At 46.2% G+C, this 24,378-nt stretch overlaps 1 protein-coding gene across 3 annotated transcripts in view; it reads right to left on the reverse strand.

Moving 5' to 3' along the window:
* ICE2 (interactor of little elongation complex ELL subunit 2) overlaps positions 1-24,378 on the reverse strand; it is a 565,283-nt gene that overhangs the window by 313,458 nt on the left and 227,447 nt on the right. For all 3 annotated transcript variants that reach the window (XM_069223465.1, XM_069223467.1, XM_069223466.1), the window contains one exon: positions 15,028-15,197. In XM_069223465.1, the coding sequence (XP_069079566.1) occupies positions 15,028-15,197 (170 nt within the window). The remainder of the gene's footprint in view (positions 1-15,027; positions 15,198-24,378) is intronic.

A 24,378-nucleotide genomic window follows, 5' to 3' on the forward strand; every position in this document is an offset into this window, starting at 1 on the left:
GAAGGTCGGAGTACCACACCCTCCTTGGCCAATCCGGAGCTATTAAGATTACTAGAGCCCGGTCTTGGCGAATCTTCCTCAATACTCGAGGAATCAAGGGTATGGGAGGAAACGCGTAAAGCAACTGGCCGCACCAGGTCATTTGAAACGCGTCCCCCAACGCTTCCTGCATCGGATACTGAAGGCTGCAGAACAACGGACAATGCGCGTTCTCTCGAGTGGCGAACAGATCTACCCGAGGAAACCCCCACCTCTGGAAGATTAAACGGACTTGATCTGGATGGAGACGCCACTCGTGGTCTGCCGAGAAGTGGCGACTGAGACTGTCCGCACGCACGTTCAAAACTCCGGCCAGATGGTTTGCTATCAAGCAAATCCGATGGTCCTTTGTCCAGGACCATAGTCGAAGAGCTTCTCTGCAGAGAAGGTACGACCCCACTCCTCCCTGCTTGTTTATGTACCACATCGTGGTAGTATTGTCCGTTAGGACCTGTACCGACTGACCACGAAGGGAAGGGAGGAAGGCCTTGAGAGCCAGACGTACAGCCCGTAATTCTAACAGATTGATGTGAAAAATCTGTTCCTCTGGAGACCAAAGACCTTTGATCTCCAGATCCCCCAGATGAGCTCCCCACCCTAGAGTGGAAGCATCCGTTATGACTGTGGCCACTGGTGGCGACTGCTGGAACGGCTTTCCTTGCGAAAGATTGTTGCTTACAATCCACCACTTCAAATCCACAGCAGCATCTCTGGAGATCTTGACAGTACCCTCTAGATCCCCTCTGTGTTGAGACCACTGCCTTCGGAGGCACCACTGAAGAGCCCTCATGTGCCAGCGAGCATGCGTGACCAACAGAATGCAGGAGGCAAAAAGACCGAGCAGACGAAGGACCTTGAGGACTGGAACTACCGCTCCATTTCGAAACATTGGAACCAAATCCTGAATATCTTGAATCCGCTGAGGCGGAGGAAAGGCCCGACCCAATGTTGTATCCAGTACTGCCCCTATGAACAGGAGGCGCTGAGAGGGCTCTAGGTGAGATTTGGGCTCGTTCACCGAAAAACCCAGGTCGAACAACAACTGGGTTGTTGACTGCAGATGACGCAACACAAGCTCCGGGGACTTGGCTTTGATCAACCAGTCGTCCAAGTAAGGGAATACTGCTATCCCCTTCCTTCTGAGCTCTGCCGCAACCACCGACATCACCTTCGTGAAGACTCGAGGTGCTGAAGTAAGACCAAACGGAAGGACCGCAAACTGATAGTGTTGCGATCCCACCACAAACCGGAGATACTTCCTGTGTGACTTGAGTATCGGGATATGAAAGTAAGCATCCTGCAAGTCGACAGACACCATCCAGTCTTCCATGTTCAACGCCAAAAGCACCTGTGCTAGGGTCAGCATCTTGAACTTTTCCTGCTTGAGGAACCAATTCAAGATCCTCAGGTCCAGAATTGGTCTCAAACGACCATCCTTCTTGGGAATCAGGAAATACCTTGAGTAAACTCCTTGACCCCTTTCCTGCTCCGGGACCAACTCCACCGCGCCCTTTAAAAGGAGGACTTCTACCTCCTGTTCTAGCAACAGGAGGTGTTCTTGTGAACAATACGAAGGGCGGGGCGGGATGAGGGGCGGAAACTCCCGAAAAGGAAGGGTGTAGCCTTTTCCCACAACACTGAGAAACCAATTGTCCGACGTAACAGTCTCCCATTTGGTGAGAAAATGCTGTAATCTTCCCCCTACAGGAGAGGCGTGAGTTGGAAATGGTGGAAGCCTAAGGCTGCTTCCCCTGCTGCACCCCGCCAGAGGATGAGGAAGAGGCAGAGTGCTGCTGAGAGGCTCCTCTGGTGCGGACCCTACATCTCCCCCTAAAAGATCTATAGGGATGGGAAGAGGCAGGTTGCTGATATCTTCCCCGAAAGGAAGAGGAGGAAGAGCCACGCCCAAATCCACGAAACCCCATCAAACGGGAGATCCAACAATGTGGACTGTACATCAGCCGAAAAGCCCGAGTTACGGAGCCAGGCCTGTCTCCTTGCCACCACAGTTGTGCCCATTGCTCTGGCTACCGAGTCGGTGGTATCCAGTCCCGTCTGGATAATTTGGGTCGCAGCAGCCTGGGCATTTGAGACAAGATCCAAAAGACCCTGGGGAAGCTCTGTAAACGAAGAGGAGATGTCATCCATCAGAGCATGAATATACCTCCCCAGGATACAGGTTGCATTGGTGGCTTTTAACTCCAGACTGCAGGACGAAAAAATCTTCTTCGACTGCGCCTCTAGCTTCTTTGAATCTCTGTCCCCAGGCACCGTCGGAAAAGAACCAGGCGCTGACTTGGACGAACAGGAGGCCTGCACCACCAAGCTCTCCGGCGTAGGGTGCCTGGACAGAAAACCAGGGTCAGTTGGAGCCGCCCGATACCTCCTGGCCGCGGCTCTGTGAACTGCTGGGGAAGATGCCGGCCTCTTCCACACCTCTAAAACCGGATCCAGCAGAGCGTCATTAAAAGGTAACAGAGGCTCTGCCGCGGCTGAGGCCGGATGTAACACCTCTGTCAAAAGGTTTTGTTTCGCCTCCACCACCGGCAAAGGCAGGTCCAAAAAACTAGCTGCCTTCCGTACCACTGCATGAAAGGAAGCAGCCTCCTCAGTATATTCCCCCGGGGACGAAAGGTCCCACTCAGGGGAAGTGTCCAGCCCACTGGCCGACTCCAGTCCACGCAGCCCATCACCCGAGTCCTCTAGCTCTCCTTCCTCTAGGGCTCGTTGGTACTCCTGCTCTTCTAGTACCCGGAGAGCACGTCTCCTTGAATGCAGTCGTTGCTCAATCCGCGGAGTCGACAATGCCTCCGCCGAAGTCGGAGATCGGCGCCGATCTTCCGAAGCCACCGACGCCGCATCCGGCGCCACAGGTAACTTCGGCGCCGACTGAAGAGCAGTTGAAACGGATGGACCCACCGGAGTCACAGGCCGAAATCTCGACATGGACGGGATGCAAATCCCTGGGGCCAATCCTTCAGAAGCCACCGGAGCGGCCACCGGCGCCGACACTGGCGCCGAGCCCACGTTCCCAAACGGGAGAAAGGGCATAAAGGGTGCCGGCCGAAGAGGCGCAGGATCACCCAAAGAAAAGGCCAAAGGCCCAGCCGGAGCACCCCCTGGAGCCATCTGTTGGAAGATGGCATACATCGCATTCAAGAATGCGGAACTATCGGCTCCAGGGGTGGGAAAAGCCGGATACTGGGGTGCCTGTCTCGGAGGCGACCCCGACGCCGGCCTCGGCGTCTGCGCCGGAGAAAACACTTGAGGCTCCAATACCTCAATCACCGACGCCTGTCCAGGTGAAGTTGGAGACGCCGGAGAAGGCAACGGCGTCGAAGGATGCGGCGTAACCGTGGGGCTGACCTCCCATGTTCTTCGGCGCCGATCCGGAGACCTGGAACGAGCCTCCCTTGAATGACGCCGAGATTCTCTACGGCGCCGGGAGTCTCGATGACGCCGATGTCTTGGAGAAGACTTCTTGTGATGCTTCTCCTTTGACTTGGCCATAAACAGCTTCGCCTCACGTTCTTTAAGAGCCTTTGGATTCATGTGCTGACATGAATCACAAGTCGAGACGTCGTGGTCGGAGCTCAAACACCAAAGGCAATCGGAATGAGGATCCGTCACCGACATCTTGCCTCCACACTCACGACAAGGCTTAAATCCAGACTTTCTCTGCGACATTATCTCCACAGCGAAAGACTACGCAGCAAGATATACACTGTAACCGCAAGAGTAACAGTTGCTCCCTCGAAGATAACCGTTTCGAATGCACGGAAAAAAGGGAACTGACGTCCGCACGTCGTCGAGGACCTCTTATTGCCTGTATGACGTCAGACGGCGTCGCGTGGGCGACAGTGACGTCCTCGTCGACGTGCAGAGACTAGTAAGAAGATTTCCGTCGAATGCTGGCGCCATGGGAGTATTCATGAGGTGAGGAATCCACAGGTAGTTGTATCCATCAGAAAGTCTTTTGAATTAGAGAAGGAAAGACAGAAGTTGGGTTTAGATACCCATGGTAGCAGCAGCAGTATTCCCCATAGTCATCCTGCAAAAGAGCATGATTCCAGGAATCTGCACAAGATAGTTCCCCCTTATAAGGAGGGGGATGACATTAACAAGTGGTTTGCTGCACTTGAGAGGGCCTGTGTTGTACAGGATGTCCCTCAAAGGCAGTGGGCTGCTATCCTATGGCTATCATTTAGTGGAAAAGGTAGGGATAGGCTCCTTACTGTGAAAGAAAATGATGCTAATAATTTCCAAGTTCTTAAGAATGCACTCCTGGATGGTTATGGCTTAACCACTGAACAGTACAGGATAAAGTTCAGAGAGACCAAAAAGGAGTCTTCACAAGACTGGGTTGATTTCATTGACCATTCAGTGAAGGCCTTGGAGGGGTGGTTACATGGCAGTAAAGTTACTGATTATGACAGCCTGTATAACTTAATCCTGAGAGAGCATATTCTTAATAATTGTGTGTCTGATTTGTTGCACCAGTACTTGGTGGACTCTGATCTGACCTCTCCCCAAGAATTGGGAAAGAAGGCAGACAAATGGGTCAGAACAAGAGTGAACAGAAAAGTTCATACAGGGGGTGACAAAGATGGCAACAAAAAGAAGGATGGTAAGTCTTCTGACAAGGGTGGGGACAAATCTAAAAATGAGTCTTCATCAGGCCCACAAAAACACTCTGGTGGGGGTGGTGGGTCCAAATCCTCCTTTAATCAGAACAAGGAAAAGAAACCATGGTGCTATTTATGTAAAATAAAAGGCCATTGGACAACAGATCCCAGTTGTCCAAAGAAAGGCACCACAGCTCCTACCACTACAACCCCTACTGCTACACCTAGTGTCCCTACTAATAGCAGTGGTGGTGGGAGCAAAGCTACTAATAGCCAATCCAAGGGAGTAGCTGGGCTCACTTTTGGTAATTTAGTTGGGGTTGGTCTGATTAGGGGGACCACAGAGGCTACTTTAGTCTCTGAAGGGGCTATTGATTTAGCCACTTTGGTTGCTTGCCCCCATAACTTTGAGAAGTACAAGCAACTAACCCTAATAAATGGTGTTGAGGTCCAGGCCTACAGGGACACAGGTGCCAGTGTCACAATGGTGATTGAGAAACTGGTGCACCCTGAACAACACATACTTGGACACCAGTACCAAGTAACCGATGCTCACAACATAACACAAAGCCACCCCATGGCTGTTGTAAATCTCAACTGGGGGGGGGGTAACTGGTCCAAAGAAAGTTGTGGTAGCTTCAGATTTACCTGTAGACTGTCTATTAGGGAATGATTTGGAGACATCAGCTTGGTCAGATGTGGAGTTGGAGGCCCATGCAGCAATGCTGGGCATCCCAGGGCATATTTTTGCTTTGACAAGGGCTCAGGCCAAAAAGCAAAAAGGACAGGGAAGCTTGGATCCTGGAACAATGGACCAAGTGCTCCCTAAAGCTAGGGCTAGTAGAAGCAAACCACTTCCTACTATCCCTCCCTCTACAGTGGATTCAACTTCTGAGGAAGAAGAATTCCCTCCCTGTGCAGAACCTACACCAGAGGAGCTGGAAGCAGACACTGCTGAGCTTTTGGGTGAAGGGGGGCCTGCCAGAGAGGAGCTGAGTGTGGCACAGCAAACCTGTCCCACATTAGAGGGTCTCAGACAGCAAGCTGTCAAACAGGCTAATGGGGATGTCAGTGACTCTCACAGAGTTTACTGGGAGGACAACCTCTTGTACACTGAGCATAGGGATCCTAAACCTGGAGCTGCCAGGAGATTAGTGATTCCTCAGGAGTACAGAAAGTTCCTCCTAACACTGGCACATGACATTCCCTTAGCTGGGCATCTAGGACAAATGAAAACTTGGGACAGGCTTGTTCCCCTGTTTCATTGGCCTAGGATGTCTGAGGACACAAAGGAATTTTGTAAGTCCTGTGAAACCTGTCAAGCCAGTGGCAAGACAGGTGGCACCCCAAAGGCACCCCTTATCCCACTGCCTGTGGTTGGGGTTCCCTTTGAAAGGGTAGGGGTTGACATAGTTGGCCCCCTTGACCCTCCTACTGCTTCAGGCAATAGATTTATCTTGGTGGTAGTGGGCCATGCCACAAGATATCCTGAAGCTATTCCTTTAAGGACCACTACAGCACCTGCAGTGGCAAAGGCCCTCCTGGGAATATTTTCCAGTGTGGGCTTCCCAAAGGAAGTAGTATCAGACAGAGGAAGCAATTTCATGTCTGCATACTTAAAGGCCATGTGGAAGGAGTGTGGTGTAACGTACAAGTTCACAACACCCTATCATCCACAAACAAATGGACTGGTGGAGAGATTTAATAAAACTCTCAAAGGCATGATTATGGGTCTCCCTGAAAAACTCCGCAGGAGATGGGATATCCTTCTACCATGCCTCCTTTTTGCCTACAGGGAGGTACCCCAGAAAGGAGTGGGCTTCAGCCCCTTTGAACTTCTTTTTGGACACCCTGTTAGGGGTCCACTCACACTTGTAAAGGAGGGTTGGGAACAACCTTTAAAAGCTCCTAAGCAGGATATTGTGGATTATGTACTTGGCCTCAGATCAAGGATGGCTGAGTACATGAAAAAGGCCAGTAAAAACCTTCAGGCCAGCCAAGAGCTCCAGAAGCAATGGCATGATCAGAAGGCTGTTTTGGTTCAGTACCAACCAGGGCAGAAAGTGTGGGTCTTGGAGCCTGTGGCCCCAAGAGCACTCCAAGATAAATGGAGTGGTCCCCACACAATTGTTGAAAAGAAGGGAGAAGTCACCTATTTAGTTGACTTAGGCACTGCCAGGAGTCCCCTTAGGGTGCTCCATGTCAACCGCCTAAAACCCTACTATGACAGGGCTGATCTCACCCTGCTCATGGCAACTGATGAGGGACAGGAAGAAGACAGTGATCCTCTACCTGATCTCTTCTCTTCCACAGATCAAGATGCTCTTGTGGAAGGTGTAGTTTTGGCTGATTGTCTTACTGCTGAGCAGAAAGATAATTGCATAAATCTCCTAGATCAATTTTCAGAACTCTTCTCTACTGTGCCAGGCACCACTTCTTGGTGTGAGCACACTATAGATACTGGAGACAGTTTACCTGTCAAAAGTAAGATCTATAGGCAGCCTGACCATGTCAGGGACTGCATAAAGCAAGAAGTTCAGAAAATGTTGGAACTAGGAGTGGTTGAGCACTCTGACAGTCCATGGGCTTCTCCTGTGGTACTGGTACCAAAACCCAATTCTAAAGATGGAAAGAAGGAAATGCGGTTTTGTGTAGACTATAGAGGTCTCAACTTGGTAACCAAAACTGATGCTCACCCTATACCCAGGGCAGATGAGCTCATAGATACACTGGCATCTGCCAAGTATCTAAGCACTTTTGATTTGACTGCAGGGTATTGGCAGATCAAATTGTCAGAAGATGCTAAACCTAAGACTGCATTTTCAACCATTGGAGGACATTACCAGTTTACTGTAATGCCTTTTGGTTTGAAAAATGCACCTGCCACTTTTCAAAGGTTGGTGAACACAGTCCTGCAAGGGCTGGAAGCTTTCAGTGCAGCATATTTGGACGATATAGCTGTCTTTAGCTCCAGCTGGGATGATCACCTGGTCCACCTATGGAAAGTTTTGGAGGCCCTGCAAAAGGCAGGCCTCACTATCAAGGCTTCAAAGTGCTAGATAGGGCAGGGTAAGGTGGTTTATCTGGGACACCTTGTTGGTGGGGAACAGATTGCACCACTTCAGGGGAAAATCCAAACTATTATTGATTGGGTTCCCCCTACCACTCAGACTCAGGTGAGAGCCTTCCTAGGCCTCACTGGGTATTACAGGAGGTTCATTAAGAACTATGGCTCCATTGCAGCCCCTCTTAATGACCTCACATCCAAGAAAATGCCTAAAAAGGTATTATGGACAGCAAGCTGTCAGAAAGCTTTTGAGGAGCTGAAGCAGGCCATGTGCTTTGCACCTGTCCTGAAAAGCCCTTGTTACTCTAAAAAATTCTATGTCCAAACTGATGCATCTGAATTAGGAGTAGGGGCAGTCCTATCACAACTTAATTCTGAGGGCCAGGATCAACCTGTTGCTTTTATTAGTAGAAGGTTGACCCCTACAGAAAAGCGTTGGTCTGCCATTGAGAGGGAGGCCTTTGCTGTGGTCTGGGCTCTGAAGAAGTTGAGGCCATACCTGTTTGGCACTCACTTCATTGTTCAGACAGACCACAAACCTCTACTTTGGCTAAAACAAATGAAAGGTGAAAATCCTAAATTGTTGAGGTGGTCCATATCCCTACAGGGAATGGACTATACAGTGGAACATAGACCTGGGAGTAGCCACTCCAATGCAGATGGACTCTCCAGATATTTCCACTTAGACAATGAAGACTCATCAGGTCATGGCTAGTCTTATTGTCCTTCGTTTGGGGGGGGGGTTGTGTAGGAAAGTACCATCTTGTCTGGCATGTTACCCCCATTTTTCACTGTATATATGTTGTTTTAGTTGTATGTGTCACTGGGACCCTGGTAACCCAGGGCCCCAGTGCTCATAAGTGGCCTGAATGTGTTACCTGTGTAGTGACTAACTGTCTCACTGAGGCTCTGCTAACCAGAACCTCAGTGGTTATGCTCTCTCATTTCTTTCCAAATTGTCACTGACAGGCTAGTGACCATTTTTACCAATTTACATTGGCTTACTGGAACACCCTTATAATTCCCTAGTATATGGTACTGAGGTACCCAGGGTATTGGGGTTCCAGGAGATCCCTATGGGCTGCAGCATTTCTTTTGCCACCCATAGGGAGCTCTGACAATTCTTACACAGGCCTGCCACTGCAGCCTGAGTGAAATAACGTCCACGTTATTTCACAGTCCTTTTACACTGCACTTAAGTAACTTATAAGTCACCTATATGTCTAACCTTTACCTGGTAAAGGTTAGGTGCAAAGTTACTTAGTGTGAGGGCACCCTGGCACTAGCCAAGGTGCCCCCACATTGTTCAGAGCCAATTCCCTGAACTTTGTGAGTGCGGGGACACCATTACACGCGTGCACTACATATAGGTCACTACCTATATGTAGCTTCACAATGGTAACTCCGAATATGGCCATGTAACATGTCTATGATCATGGAATTGCCCCCTCTATGCCATCCTGGCATAGTTGGCACAATCCCATGATCCCAGTGGTCTGTAGCACAGACCCTGGTACTGCCAAACTGCCCTTCCTGGGGTTTCACTGCAGCTGCTGCTGCTGCCAACCCCTCAGACAGGCATCTGCCCTCCTGGGGTCCAGCCAGGCCTGGCCCAGGATGGCAGAACAAAGAACTTCCTCTGCGAGAGGGTGTGACACCCTCTCCCTTTGGAAAATGGTGTGAAGGCAGGGGAGGAGTAGCCTCCCCCAGCCTCTGGAAATGCTTCCTTGGGCACAGATGTGCCCAATTCTGCATAAGCCAGTCTACACCGGTTCAGGGACCCCTTAGCCCCTACTCTGGCGCGAAACTGGACAAAGGAAAGGGGAGTGACCACTCCCCTGACCTGCACCTCCCCTGGGAGGTGTCCAGAGCTCCTCCAGTGTGCTCCAGACCTCTGCCATCTTGGAAACAGAGGTGCTGCTGGCACACTGGACTGCTCTGAGTGGCCAGTGCCACCAGGTGACGTCAGAGACTCCTGCTGATAGGCTCCTTCAGGTGTTAGTAGCCTATCCTCTCTCCTAGGTAGCCAAACCCTCTTTTCTGGCTATTTAGGGTCTCTGTCTTTGGGGAAACTGTAGATAACGAATGCATGAGCTCAGCCGAGTTCCTCTGCATCTCTCTCTTCACCTTCTGATAAGGAATCGACTGCTGACCGCGCTGGAAGCCTGCAAACCTGCAACATAGTAGCAAAGACGACTACTGCAACTCTGTAACGCTGATCCTGCCGCCTTCTCGACTGTTTTCCTGCTTGTGCATGCTGTGGGGGTAGTCTGCCTCCTCTCTGCACCAGAAGCTCTGAAGAAATCTCCCGTGGGTCGACGGAATCTTCCCCCTGCAACCGCAGGCACCAAAAAGCTGCATTACCGGTCCCTTGGGTCTCCTCTCAGCACGACGAGCGAGGTCCCTCGAATCCAGCGACTCTGTCCAAGTGACCCCCACAGTCCAGTGACTCTTCAGCCCAAGTTTGGTGGAGGTAAGTCCTTGCCTCACCTCGCTGGGCCGCATTGCTGAGAACTGCGACTTTGCAGCTACTCCGGCCCCTGTGCACTTCCGGCGGAAATCCTTTGTGCACAGCCAAGCCTGGGTCCACGGCACTCTAACCTGCATTGCACGACTTTCTAAGTTGGTCTCCGGCGACGTGGGACTCCTTTGTGCAACTTCGGCGAGCACCGTTTCACGCATCCTCGTAGTGCCTGTTTCTGGCACTTCTCCGGGTGCTACCTGCTTCAGTGAGGGCTCTTTGTCTTGCTCGACGTCCCCTCTCTCTTCAGGTCCAATTTGCGACCTCCTGGCCCCTCCTGGGCCCCGGCAGCGTCCAAAAACGCCAAACGCACGATTTGCGACTAGCAAGGCTTGTTGGCGTTCTTTCGGCGGGAAAACACTTCTGCACGACTCTCCACGGCGAGAGGGATCCGTCCACCAAAAGGGAAGTCTCTAGCCCTTTTCGTTCCTGCAGAAACCTCAGCTTCTTCTGTCCAGTAGAAGCTTCTTTGCACCCGCAGCTGGCATTTCCTGGGCATCTGCCCATCTCCGACTTGCTTGTGACTTTTGGACTTGGTCCCCTTGTTCCACAGGTACCCTAGATTGGAAATCCACAGTTGTTGCATTGCTGGTTTGTGTCTTTCCTGCATTATTCCTCTAACACGACTTCTTTGTCCTTAGGGGAACTTTAGTGCACTTTGCACTCACTTTTCAGGGTCTTGGGGAGGGTTATTTTTCTAACTCTCACTATTTTCTAATAGTCCCAGCGACCCTCTACAAGGTCACATAGGTTTGGGGTCCATTCGTGGTTCGCATTCCACTTTTGGAGCATATGGTTTGTGTTGCCCCTATCCCTATGTTTCCCCATTGCATCCTATTGTAACTATACATTGTTTGCACTGTTTTCTAAGACTATACTGCATATTTTTGCTATTGTGTATATATATCTTGTGTATATTTCCTATCCTCCCACTGAGGGTACACTCTAAGATACTTTGGCATATTGTCATAAAAATAAAGTACCTTTATTTTTAGTATAACTGTGTATTGTGTTTTCTTATGATATTGTGCATATGACACTAAGTGGTACTGTAGTAGCTTCACACGTCTCCTAGTTCAGCCTAAGCTGCTCTGCTAAGCTACCATTATCTATCAGCCTAAGCTGCTAGACACCCTATACACTAATAAGGGATAACTGGGCCTGGTGCAAGTACCCCTTGGTACTCACTACAAGCCAGTCCAGCCTCCTACAGTAATCCATTGCCTCTACTTGCAGGACAGTACCCCTGTGCACCGGCAGCAACCAAGGCTTGTTGACTCCTGCTCCAAGGGATCTGCAGGCTCCAAGAAGCCCCGGCCTCCAGCACTTCATCCAAGCAAGGACAGTCCTTCCCTCTGCTGCTCCAGCGACGTGGGACTCCTCTTCAGGTGTGCTAACCTGGCCTCACTGCAACTTACTGTGCTGCGGCCAGTAGGTTTCCTGTTGGCACTGCAACTGCTTCTGCTGACTCTTTCGACTGCTGAGAATCAGCCCAGACTACCCTACAAGGGTCGAGTCCCCAGGACCTTGCTGGTCCTCTTCTTCTTTGCAAGTCCTCTTCTGCCAGGATTTGCCAAGGCTTGTTGGTAGTCCATTGAGCACTGACCATCTGAGACCCGATGACCGATGTGGGATATCATCTGCACCTATCCAAAGACCTCTATACAGCTCCTGGGCTTCACAGCTGAATCTTCACCTTCCCTCGTTGACCTGGTTCTTCATCCACAAAAGGATGGGTAGTGGCTCCTGCCCACCCCCCTGGACACTGTTGCATGGACTGGACTCTCTGGACTTTTGGGAATCCACCGCTGGGTTCCACTGGACTGGTCCTGATCCTGGTCTTGCAATCTTCCTTTTCAAAGTCCCTTTGTTAGTCTTTGGGAGGACCAGGTAACTTGCCTCTGCTCTTCTGGTCGCTGGGAGTCACCTACGTACTCACCTCTTGGGGTCCTGAGTTCTCCCAGTTCCCTTGTAACTACACCCCATCCTTGAATAGGCGACATCATTTTGCATTCCACTATTTTAATATATGGTTTGGCCCCCATATAGGGCCCTAGCTATTTTCTATTATTTATTTCCAAAGCTTTTGTTTCTTACACTAATTCCTAACAATTACCGTATATACACACACACACACACACATATATATATATATGTATATGAATATAATTATATATAATTACTGTAATAATATATACAGTAATTATCTAATAGTAATTATATATAGTGTACTTGCCTCCAGTTGGGTTGCTGCCTATAAGTAATCTAGTTCAGTGCTACTGTAATAATACAGTACCTTTATTTTTGTAACACTGTGTGGTTTCTTTCGGGTGTGATAAGTTGCTGTGTGACTGCTGTGGTATTGCAAGTGTTTTACACTCCTCCTAGATAAGTCTTAGCTGCTCACCACAGCTACCATTAGAGAGCCCTGGCTTCCTAGACACTGTGTCTCTCACTAATAGGGCTTGTCTGGATCTGGTATAAGGTACAAACACCACAGGTGTCCACCACACACCCGGCCAGCTTCCTACACCACTATCAAGGAATTTCTATACAACTGCAGATCAGCAAAGCCACGCCGTAATATTATATCAGATGCTATTGCTGCCTTCATGTAACTTCCTATCACAGCACTGAACCCTAACTAAAAGTGCACTCTATCTAAATTGAGACATACTGGCTCCCTAGGCCATTCCATCATAACATAATGTGTATTTATAAAGCACATGTTCAACCAACCAATCATAGTGCCATTGACAAAATGGCACCTCTAAAACAAAAAACAGTCTTACGCTAATGGCAATCCCTGGTTTTCTAGATAACTTTTTCTCAAGATTAAGCAAATTTATAAACCTGAATGGAGTGGAGATCAAATAAAAACACATCCAAGCCATCCACTCTAACCGCTACAAGGAAAAAAATAAACAAAATTGATGCGTTCATCTCTAAGGGTCATTCTCAACAAAACAATATTCAAGCCTCTTAGGATAGGCCAAAAAAACTATTGCAAGTTATCAACATCAATTCATACCAACCTTCTCCCATCACCATCCTGGTCCACATACAAAGAAATTCTTGCCTTCTTCTCACTCATCAGGTAATACATTTTCATTGGTTCTAACTTAAAAGAGAACAAATGGCTACATCCAATGCCTATCCAATCCTAGATTAGGCTCAAGAAAATTTCAGAGTAATTCCTCACCAAAGCTGTAAATGCAGAAAACCCAAATCTTAATTCCATTGCTGCCTACACATCAAATCCTCCTTATAAAATGTTAATTTCCCTAACTCACTAACAACAATCTATTCACATCACCTAAAAACACTTCATGCTGGCCCCAACTAAATAACCAACTTCAAACGAATCATCAATCTACCCTGGGAGTCCAAAATAATTAAGAAATTCATGGCTGAACAAAACAGCTCATTCACTGTCAAGAACAAACTTCTCGCCATCTATTAATAAATCTACTCCAATGCTTGGCAAGGAATCCATAGCTATTAACATTCTCAGTGACATATCCACCATCCCAAACAACGGGGACACATGCCTTCTTTTTCTGTAGCCTTTGACCATCAAGACTCAAATACATCCTTGAGCACTACCTTGGGCTTGAAGGCATCATGCGCACTCAGTTTAATTTTTTTCAACTAGTCATGATGGGCCACACCTCCCCAGACACATATGCAGTCCCACTGAGGAGGTTTCACCCCAAACAAATTAACCTTTCCACGGAAACACTGAGATTAATAATGGAAACAACGAGTTCTTCAAAACACCAATATGTGAATGACACCCAAATCAATTTAAAAATCTTCACAAATCAAGTTTGTATGATACGAAACACTGTCTGAGAAAACTTGCCCTGTGCCACTGGGCACAGCCCATCACTTATTACCCTACTTCCTAATGAAAGGAGAGCCAAACTCTTTCAGCACTGCTTGGCTACACTGAACATATTTATTAAAGAGTCACACCTTCCCGTGCCCTCCTCGTCCCCAAAGTAAAATCTCTAGCTTTCTGGATGCTGGGTATATTCCTTCTAAACCGTATGTTCACTTTTAACACACGGGAAACCACTCCAGATTGGCTCTTCAATCAGTAAAAACCTAAAACTACTTTTCTAACATTGAGACTTCTGCCTTGTGGCAAATGCATTGGCATTCCTATCATGTTAACAATCGAATGCCACCCTTCTAGTAAGCAGCACCCACATTGCTGTGAAGCTCTGCCAGCACTTAGAAGCACTGAGAAACAGCTTATTTTCTGGTATAAAATCTAAAAATTAATCCTTTTGAATTATATTTCGACCAGTAACTCTTTGTCCTCATTCCATCAGTCTTTCCAAAATACCTCATTTCACTTTTCTAACTTAGACATTCATTCCACTCATCCTTTCCATCCCAAGCTTCCTCTCCCTATCCCCACCTTCCTCTTGTTCATCCTTCAATGAATGATCCAGTCTCTCCTACCTTAAATTCAGCCTTTTCTCTCTTCCCTAGAGCCTATTATTCTGCTCATTTGGATTTTTGGGGGCCTCTCTCACCACTTTGTTTTGCCCTCCCAGACTTGCTGTTTAGTTTTATTTTTGTTACATTTCTCAAGCTGTTCTGTAGACTACACACTGACACTTTCTTGATGAAGCAGTGCTTAACAAAAATGCAAAATAAACAATAAATACATTTTTAAAACTCTCTGTGCATAGCAAGGGTTTTAGAAAACAGAAAAAGATCAGCAAAGTAAGAACCTGAAAATGTGCATTACAGTGACTCACCTGTTCCTTTTTTAAGTGGTCAAGATCCATGACAGGTGTTTGGGCATATGTATTTTTATTCATCCAGAATTCGAAAGGGACTTCATGAAACATTTGGTTCTTCTCTCTCACACTTAACTCTTTTTTTGGAAGTGGTGGATCAATATATACCATCTTGACTGGTTCTGCTCCTACAGAATGTGAAGGTTAAATAACGATTAGGAGAGACTTAAAATTAAATTTCAAATTAGAAACTAATAATGAGGTGACAGCAAAACATTCACAGGTGCAGTTTAAAAACCTGACTTTACTGTCTGAACTGTTGGTGTAATCATCAAAAAGCAAATGCTGATTGCATTATACTACATAGGCCTAGTAACTTCCAAAAGAATGATGTGTTGGACAGTCAAGTTACCCAAACTAAAGCTCATAATTTTGTTCTACAACTGTCTCTGCCTTTATCCACGCCAGAGACAGGGTGTACAGTTTGAATACCATGGGATTCTAATAAGAACCGTGACAAATGCCAAGGGAGACTACAGAGGAGTTTGAGGTGTGACTGCCAAATTATAATACATGAAATATATTTGAAAGTGAACAGGTGTAGCACTGTGCCACAGATTTTCATCAAGTGTTCCCGAATCCACAGTAGATGCCCATGGTCAACCATGTTGAATGCCACCATGAAATATAAAATCTACAATGACATAAAAGTCATCAACACCAGCCAAGATGTTCAGCTTCGCTGTATTAGTGCTAAAGCCTGCATGGAAAGTAGAAGGACACACATTTTTCAAGGCTCTGCCTAGCCATGGAGGGTTGTGATCTGTCCACATTTTAGGGAGTTCCGGAATATCACTTGAGAGAGAGAGGGTATTAATTATTTCATTCAATTTTTCAGCGAAGATGGCAAAGTTCTCTTTGATGATGTTCGCTGTTTGCAAAGCGTAATAGCAATAGGTATGTTGTGTAGACATTTTAAGTATAGCTCCATGCACGTTAGTTTAACATACTAGGCCGCTGTGCACTTTGGCCTAGATATATTTTATTCATCTTTGCACTGTTATTTTACAATAACCAGCTTTTACTTTCTTGTTTTAATTTCTTCTATCACACTGTTTAGCTTCGTTCAGCACTGTGTTCTCAAACAATGCATTCTTGATCGCCCTGTGCTTCAGTCAAGGCCACAGTCTGGTACATTGCCGGTAAACGTGGTAGAAGTTTAGTGTTCAACATTCGTAGAAAATACATATCCTTACGTAGGGACATTTTCTTAGAACATATGCTGTGTTAGTTATAAAAACACTTTCTAGTCCTAGTACAGGTCAGAGGGAGATTCCAGCCAGGGAACCACAACTGTATGCTGAATGCCCCGTTGCAGATGCTGACGCAGATTACAGGCCTTTGCTCAGGTATGAGGGTTGATGTCCTCCCGGGGGAACCTGAAAGGCAGGCTCAGAGCTTAACATGCTGTGCTCGAGATATAATTTAGAGAGGGAATACTCCATCAATACTAACGGCACTATGATAGCCTTATTCTTGTGCTTCACTCTCATTGTCACTATTTTAATATTACTGTGTTGTGTAGTTCTGGTTATTGCAGTTCACGCTTTGCTATCCAAAATGCAGTAGTTTTATTAAACCAATCTTTAAAATGTATACTGCCTTTATTGTCATTTATATATGAGACCGAACTGTGTATGAGAGAACCGGTTGTGACCTGAGTGACCACGACTTCCCTGAGAAGTACCGATATGTCATGCGCTCGGCTGCCCAATTGTCTCTACCATTTGGGAGAGATGAGGCACTGCTAATTAGCCGGAGCAAAAACCCAGATTTGGAGTGACAAGCGTCATCCACCGTGGGTCAGACTCAGTCCCCCACACTGTGGACGATCTTGCTGCTCAAAATCCAGTAGTCTCATTAGGATAATGAAAGCCTCCGCGACATGGCGCCGCCAACATTTGGTCAGGCTCTAATTTTCGGGTCCACCGGAATATCTCAGTCTCATTTTATATAATGACACCTCATTTCCGTATACAGAGACGTCCGTGGTACTGAGGATTTCCACCACAGCCGTATAGGTAATCCTATTTCAGCTGGCAGTTGTTCAAGCTTGAACTTTAAAAGTAAAAACCCCATCTTGGTGTGCCTTCTCTGAACTCTTAGTGCTTCTATGATGGCGAATCCCCAGGTTGTACAAATAGCTGTTAACATGAGACAACCTCTCACAGCACACTTACTAGCAAATGGCCTCACGGCCCAGAGAGGTCCAGTCACGTTTGTGGTGGACGCCCACGCAGCTTATAGAACAGAGCTTTTCTTTTACTCTTGGGTCACATTTCCAGCAGTTGATGGGAATACAAATACATATCACACATATACAGTTGCGAACGCGCCTGGACAATACAGGGTGTACGCATATTTAGAGATACCTCTATCTTATCAAGAACATAATAATTGGCTTGATGGCGCCCTACCCCATACAATATTACCAGTTAGGTTTGGTCCACCTGGCCTTTATTGGCCACATATACACCACATCCTGCGGTTGCGAATTTAGCAGTAGCTGAGGTTCGACGCTTATATATTGAATTAATAGCAATATGCAGACGATTAGTGCAATTTGTGATGCAAACGTTAAATACAAACCCAGCGCGTGCTGCTCCAGCACAACCACATGCAGTAACATCAGGTATAAATCCGGTGACGGTACATTCAATTATGGGTAAGGTTCCGGCTAAACAGGAGGAGACTCCGTTTTGGCTAGCACAAAAAATTAATACGCTGGAAGCAGTATTTCCCCATCAAGACTTCAGGATAAACATAGGATATTAACTATGTGCTTGCCCTTTGGGATGGTCCCTACAGTTGAAAACTGTAATACATGGGGCACAGTATTTGCAGCGCTCTATACAACGGCACACGGTACACAGACCCTTGCCAACCTACCGGAAGTGCTTAAACAAATTCAAGATGAATAAGGGGCTCCCCCGGCCCTAGATTTGGGAATGCAACTGATGGGCAATTTTGCCACAGTTTCTTCAATCATCCTAAGTAATCTTAAAGAGGAAGCAGTCACACTTGCAGTGCGCATGCGGCTTCGTGACGTTCCGCAACAAGATCAGGAACAAGAGCTGCCTAAAATAATAGCGGAAACATATTCAAGTATCGGTCGAGATAGCCTTGGGGCTAGACCACAAAAACCTCAATTTCAGGGTAAAATTAATAAAGATAGTACTAAACAACAACCTGGGGGTAATAAGAAATGCTGGGATAAAAAGCAACAAACACCTAAAAGAGAAAGGGGAGAATCTCCACGTACAGAGACCCCACAGAACAGGTATAATCTCAGGAATAGAGATAATATAAAAACGCCTGATAGATATCACTATACTGATACACGCCAATCTCGTTCCTTTCAGGACTCATCGGAAAAAAGCAATGAGAGAAGAGGGCGATCAGAGCGAAGAACAGAGTATGTGAAACCGAGACAGGAATCACAAAGCTCTTCGAAGGTTTCTGTTAAAAAGGAAGAGAAACCTGTACAACAAAAACAACAATTTAAAAAGAAAAAAGTGGCAGCAGTCTCAGTTCGACATGCCACACAGGAAGAGGGTCCTCTTGAAGAACAAGAACTGGGCTCTAGCATTGCTAGACAGCGCGGCAGAGGTAACAATAGTTCACCGGAATCTTCTAGAGCATCTGGAGGTGAAAGCAACTAATGACTTTATACAAGTAGAAACAGCGGACATGCGTGTCTCCGAGCCTAATAGGGTATACAAAGTAACACTACAATTAGAAGGACACATTGAACGCACGATACAAGCAATCTTTTGGGACCGTGTAGTCAAAGTGTATGACATCTTGTTGGCTGAACAAGATTGGCCGCCTGATTTTGTCTGCACCTGCCCATATGGAGAAGAGGTCATTAAACATTCTTTCTCACCCCTTGTTCCGGAGGAACTCGCTGAGTCCTATTCCATAGAATGGGCTCTAGCACAGGCACCCGCATTATACAGAAATCACGTGGGGTGGGATAGGGACTCTCCCTACCATGTCATTCCCATTGGAAGTGAACCTCAGCAAAACCGCAGTATCACATAAAACATGAAGCAAGGGCACCGGTGAGAGAGATACTCACACAATTAGAATATCAGGGTGTGATTGAACCCTGTGTCTCACCGATGAATAACTCTTTATTCCCTGTAGCTAAGCCGGACCATTCATACAGAATAGTCTTAGACTACAGACATTTAAAAAATTCACATAGGACTGCACTAATGAGCAACTTAGTGCGGAAAAAATACAAATCAACTTTAGACATCTTGAATAGGTTTTTCTGCCAGAATATAGCGCCTGAAAGCAGGGACTTAACAAGCTTTAGCGCATTAGGCTCACAGAAAAAATTCTGTCGTTTGCCTCAGGGGTATAAGAACAGCCCAGGACTGTTTGCGGCTCGTGTGACTGCCATTTTACACTAGATAGACCATGAAGCATGGTCATATGTAGATGATATATACCTCACGGATGATGAGTTACTACAACATTAACAGGGGTAGCCTGCATTGTTGTAGGGTTTGCCGAACTTGGCTACAAATTTAATTTTAAAAAAACAAAAATTGCCTTCCTCAGCATCCTGTTCCTGGGATATGAGCTGTCGAGTGAAGGGAAGAGCCTAGAGCCACAATTTTTAGAAAAATGTGCACAATTGCAACCACCGAATACGATTAAAAAACTTCAATCGTTGTTGGGTTTCCTAAATTTTGGCAGAACATACATTCCTGATTATGCAACGTGCATAAAACCTTTATATGACTTAATACGTCCCGATTTTTCAAGTAAATTCTGGACAGTTGAACATACATACTTCGAGAATTGCAGGCAGACATGCTAGCAGCAAAACATTTATACTCAAGGGACAACAAAACACACATTTGGTCATCAGGGTAATAGCTGGGGCCATCGGTTTCACCTATGACATTTAATGAAGGGGAGACATTTGTATTCAGCAGCTGAACAACGCTTTGCACCCACAGAAACAATTCTCACTGCTGTACAGATGGCTGTTATTAAAGAAAGACCTCTTGCCCAAGGGAAACGCATTATTTTTGTTTCTCCAATTCCAGCCCTAGAAGCTGTTACAAAAGCTAGCGTTCTGAACGCAAAAGCACTACATCCACGTTGGATACAATGGGCTACGTCTTTAACAGCCACTGATGTAGACTACATTTTCAATAGAAAATTACAAACTCAAGAATTTCTACAATATGAAGTAGAATATCCAGTTCCAGCGAATACCTTGCCTATCGATCAATATCATAGAGTCATGTACACTGATGGCTCTGCGCAACCAGCGATTGGAATTAAACATCAATACTCTGCTGCTTGCGCAGTCGTAAGCGGCTATATGGAGGGGGAGACATTTTGTCCCCTGCATACCTATACACAGACCTTAGGGCAGTGGTCTCCAAACTTTTTAATGCTGCGCCCCCCCCAGTTGAAAAATAAAAATTATTGGCCACCCCCCACAGAATTTTTCACAATTATGTTATAAAGATTGCAATGTTTAAATACGTCTAGACCTATTTAAACATTGTAGTTAAGTACTGTTACCTTTTTAAAAATGCAATAACATGCTTCTGCTTAAAGCAAAGGCCTGTTATCTGTATAAGGCTGCTTTTGGCCAGAGTCTGGCGCACCCCCGGGATCACTTGAGGCCCCCCCTAGGGGGGCCCGCCCCCCAGTTTGAAGACCTCTGCCTTAGGGGATTGTACAGCACAATTGGCTAAGCTAAAAGCTCTGCTGATGGCACTAGAACATACGGATCCAGCGCAGCCTACGCTGATTGTTTGTGATTCATATTACTGTGTCCAGTCTTTTAATGAATATCTGCATTACTGGCACCAGAATGGGTTCAGAGATTCCAAATGCAACACCATAAAACACAGACTCCTGAGGGGGAAGGTAGCGGACCTGAAAGAGACGCTACCGAAAGTCCATGTTGTGCATACACTTGGACACCAGCGCGTTGGAATACATGTTGCTGGAAATACTTTGGCTGATGAAGCCGCAAAGTCAGCAGCGGCAGTAGTCACTGTAGCTGCAGTGACTCGTTCGAGTTCCAAACCAGACACAGACATTTTGGCTGCCATAAAGGCTACGGCTGATGGTACGCCTTATCCTAAAGGATTCCCTAACAAATATCAATACTATATGGGAAGTACGCTGAAGTTAAAATTCCAGGCGTAGGCGTACGTGATATCCCCAACAAAGATATAAGACCACATTTGATCAAAGCAGCGCATGAGGGAGTGGCATCTGCACATGCTGGTGTGGCGGCTACAATTTCACTCTTACAGGCCCATTATAGGTGGCCCGGTCTCTACAAAGAGACTAAGCAGTCTGTCCTTTGTTGTGACATCTGTCAACAAATTAAAGTTTCTACGGCCAAGCGCCCGCCGCAGACACCCTTCTTAATTTTTAACAGACCGTTACAGTGTGTGTACTTGGAGCATTGCGGTCCACTAACACCTGATAGTGTATACAAATACATATTAGTCGCTGTTGATTCATTCTCCAGATTTGTATGGGTGTGGCCACAATGCTCGGCTGACGCTCGGACTGTTATTAAAGATTTGCGAGTCTTTATCTGTACATATGCAGTTGCGCCGTTCCATTCGGACCAGGGCCCTGCTTTCGCCTCAAGGGCATTCAGGGACACCATGGCTTCATTGGGGGTCCAACTGCAGTACTTGTCTCCATTTCATCCTGAGGGAAATAGGGTTGTGGAGCGATCAAACCGTGATTTAAAGCAATCCTTAACAGCCAGAGTCTTAGGTACGGGTCGTAGTTGGCTAACCCACCTGTATGGAGTTCAGAGAGCACTAAAAAAACCTGCCTAGAAGGTCCCTGGGGGGTCGTACTTCATATGAGTGCCTGTTCGGAACTCAAATGTTTGTTCCGGATCTTGATGGTCCTGGCGTGGAGGCAGCAGAAACACCTTTTGACATAAATGATCGTGTCACTGTTTTACAGGAATTACAACAGTTCCGTGAAGATAACTCTTCTAAAAGTGCTGCCTCCACAGGAATTAAGGATGTGCCTGTAACGTGTAGCGGCTGGATTCCCAGGATTGGGGATCTTGTACGTGAAAAGGTCACAGTGAAAAAATAATTTGGCCCTTCTTATCGGGCACCAGTCCCTGTACTGGGGATACAAGGTACCAGAAATGTTATTCTACCACTGTTGCCAGGTGCCAAAGAAAATCGTTTTGTTTCAATTGACAACGTCAAACTACAGCATGTGGCCGATTCTGCACAGCCGACCAAGAGGAACATCCATTAGTTCCCGAATCCCTCTCAATACTGGAGAAGAAGTTCCGCTTGGGGAGGGTGGATGATGGTCTTGCATTAGTTCCACTAACAACAAGCAATTTAGAAACATTTGATCAAGTCAACTCGACTACAAGCCAGACGGATGGCACTGTCTACAGTGTGCCACCACAGGAAACACCAACTCCACCATTGACCACGGCTATGCCATTTGCACGAACTGCCTCTGGTTACTTTGTCGACTTTAACGACGGTCTATCGGACTCATTCGCCTCTTCGACAGCTGACCTGTCAGGTGCACGTCAGCCAATAAATTGGCTTAAAGAAACATATTTCATTTTTCCATGGAACTATTTATGGCTTTCCTGGACTGTCCTAGCCCTTCTACTTTGGATTGGTTTTGTTATTACTTTTTTCTTGTTAATACATGGGAATTTTCTTCCCGAGAGATCAGCGGTTGAACATGTGGAGGAGGTTTTGAAACCACATTTTTCATCACATAGGATTCAAAGAGACTTGTCTTTTGTGAACATTTCCGCAGTGCCAATTCCTGATGGGATTGTTTGGGACAAAGTAATGTTTGATATATATGGTCCCAATGAAATTATTCAAATACTGTATGTGTTAAAATTATCCCAGGCATTGTGTCTGATGATTAGGATGTGAAAACAGTTGATTTTATGATGACAGAATTGCAATATTATACTGTCTATGAAAACGAAGATGTTTACCAATTTAAAGAAAATGATGGTGATATGTTTTGCTATAAATATTATGGGCACCACTTCATACATAGCGCGAGTAGTCCCAAATCGATATGTAATTATACGCAATGGGAACATTGTCCAACTCCACCGAAAGGGAGTTCAAAAACTTATACTGAAAAGTTTGCGTATTTTTCTGGGCATCGTCAAAAAAATGCTGAGTCATATTATTTTAAAGTAACTCCTACTAAGGGTATCCATATGTTATTGACCAACACGAAATTCATATATTCGGAATCCTTTGTTTCCTGGTTATCAATAGAAGGTTATGAATATTGGTCCAAATATATTGATTTGAAAAGTGTTTGGGGAACAAAAAATTGGCAGACCAAGGTTACAGAAACATTGTTTAGAGCATGCCTCATCCCTGTTCAAATTATCTTTTTGTATGAAACAGTGCAACAAAGAAGTTGTTTAGGCTTAGCAACAATAAGAGAATTAAATATGCCCAGTATTCCTGCCCCTGCAAAATTTGACAACTGGCAAAAGTACACGAATGCAACTATAAATTAGCTCAATGAGTGGGTCCAGAATGGTACGTTTAATGCTTCACTGACACGTCCAGGCGGGTGGTTATTGTGGCCCATAGATACCAACGGGTGTCATCAGCGTTTTGTCACCCCCTCGGGGGTTTCCGGACGAGTAGGCCAGACCCTCGCTATATATCACCAGAACATGCTGACATAATTACAACATATAGTGTAGGAAAATTGTGCCAGCAGTGGCTAAAATCATCCTCACTAGATGCAGTGAAATCACACATCAATCTCCTGTCTAACAACACTGACTTACAAGATTTTTTGGCAGGCGCCAAGATAACACGTAGGAAGCGTTTCTTGTATGAAGTATACAATGAAATATGGAAACTTTCTCAACAAGAGGCTGCAGCCCAATTAAGGCAAATAGACCAGGAAAATTTGAAAAAGGCATTAGCTGTTGTGGATAATGGGATTCACACCTTGTCCAACCGGATATATACAATTAACAACATTGTTTCTCCTGCTATAGACATTATACAATCTGATATGTCTTCTTTATAGCATGGACAGAGTCAGACCAGGTCCATTATGCAGTTGGGTTGGACACTTCTAACATTGAAGGCGGGTCGCGTTCCGTGGCAGCACATCAGTGCCAGGGAAATATTTTTTTTCTTTAATTTAACGTGGCAACAACAACTAATGGCTCAAAAAGAAGCGACTCATGTCATGCTTAACATTGAAAAAATAGAAATACTGCCTTTTACCGTGGCTGAGATCCCTTTGGCAGAATGGTTA

Source organism: Pleurodeles waltl, chromosome 3_1, assembly GCF_031143425.1.
Source record: "Pleurodeles waltl isolate 20211129_DDA chromosome 3_1, aPleWal1.hap1.20221129, whole genome shotgun sequence".
Lineage (NCBI taxonomy): Eukaryota > Metazoa > Chordata > Amphibia > Caudata > Salamandridae > Pleurodeles > Pleurodeles waltl.